At 69.3% G+C, this 788-nt stretch overlaps 1 protein-coding gene across 1 annotated transcript in view; it reads right to left on the bottom strand.

Annotated features, from left to right (window-relative positions):
• The window catches only part of SLC4A2 (solute carrier family 4 (anion exchanger), member 2), a gene marked incomplete at its 3' end in the record, with an annotated part of 11,982 nt that overhangs the window by 2,067 nt on the left and 9,127 nt on the right, over positions 1–788 (bottom strand). The window contains exons 10-12 of the mRNA XM_012733861.1: positions 583–783; positions 354–502; positions 79–273 (exon numbers count right to left, since the gene is read on the bottom strand). Coding sequence (XP_012589315.1) covers positions 79–273; positions 354–502; positions 583–783 — 545 coding nt within the window. The remainder of the gene's footprint in view (positions 1–78; positions 274–353; positions 503–582; positions 784–788) is intronic.

Below are 788 nucleotides of genomic sequence, written 5' to 3'. Positions count from 1 at the left end.
GCGCCCTCACAGCCGCCGGCCCGGCTCCTTCAGCGCCCAAGCCGCGCTGCCCCCGGCCCGTCGGGCAGGGCCGCCCACCTTCACCAGCTTGTAGAAGGTCTCGTAGATGAAGATGAGGGAGATGAGGAAGGCAAAGATCTCCTGGGTGAAGCGGGAGACGAAGCGCACCAGGAAGCTGCCCTCCAGGGCCACCATCAGCAGGGCGAGCAGCACCAGCCAGAAGCCGATCCACACGCGGCCCACCAGATACTCCAGGTTGTTGCTGCTGCAGAACTGGGGCGTGAGGGGTCGGTCAGGCCCCGAGCCCGGGCGTGGGGGTGCAGGCGGCGTCTGGGACGAGGAGGGGACCTCACCAAGAAGAAGGCCTCCTCGAAGACCAGCAGCGGCCCCGAGAAGCCGATCACGAGCAGCGGCTGGGCGCCCAGCAGGCAGAAGACCACGCCCTGGATGGCCGTGGACATGATCAGCTCCGACACTCCAATCAGGTCCTGCGTCTTCTCTCCTGGTTGGGGTCAGGCTCCGCTCAGGGCCAGCACCGGCCGCCGCGGCACGGGCCGTCCCGCCGCCGGAAGCCCTCCTTACCCAGCAGCCCCCCGAAGGTGATGGCCGGGGACAGCGCTGCAAAGTAGATGAAGATGACGGCGGCTAGGCACTGGGGGTCAAGGGCGTCCCGGAAGTCACTCAGGTAGTGGGGGTAGCGGCGCTGCACGTCTCGGATCAGCCCCCCGAAGGGCCGGCCCGTCCGCCGCAGGGGGTCATCGTCCTCCGCCGCCCCCGCCGCCTCTGCC

The sequence above is a fragment of the Condylura cristata genome, unplaced genomic scaffold (assembly GCF_000260355.1).
Source record: "Condylura cristata isolate star-nosed mole 26May11 unplaced genomic scaffold, ConCri1.0 scaffold00042, whole genome shotgun sequence".
NCBI classification, from domain to species: Eukaryota; Metazoa; Chordata; class Mammalia; order Eulipotyphla; family Talpidae; genus Condylura; species Condylura cristata.
The sequence above is the reverse complement of the archived record's forward strand: the minus strand, read 5'-3'. Positions and strand labels throughout refer to the sequence as shown.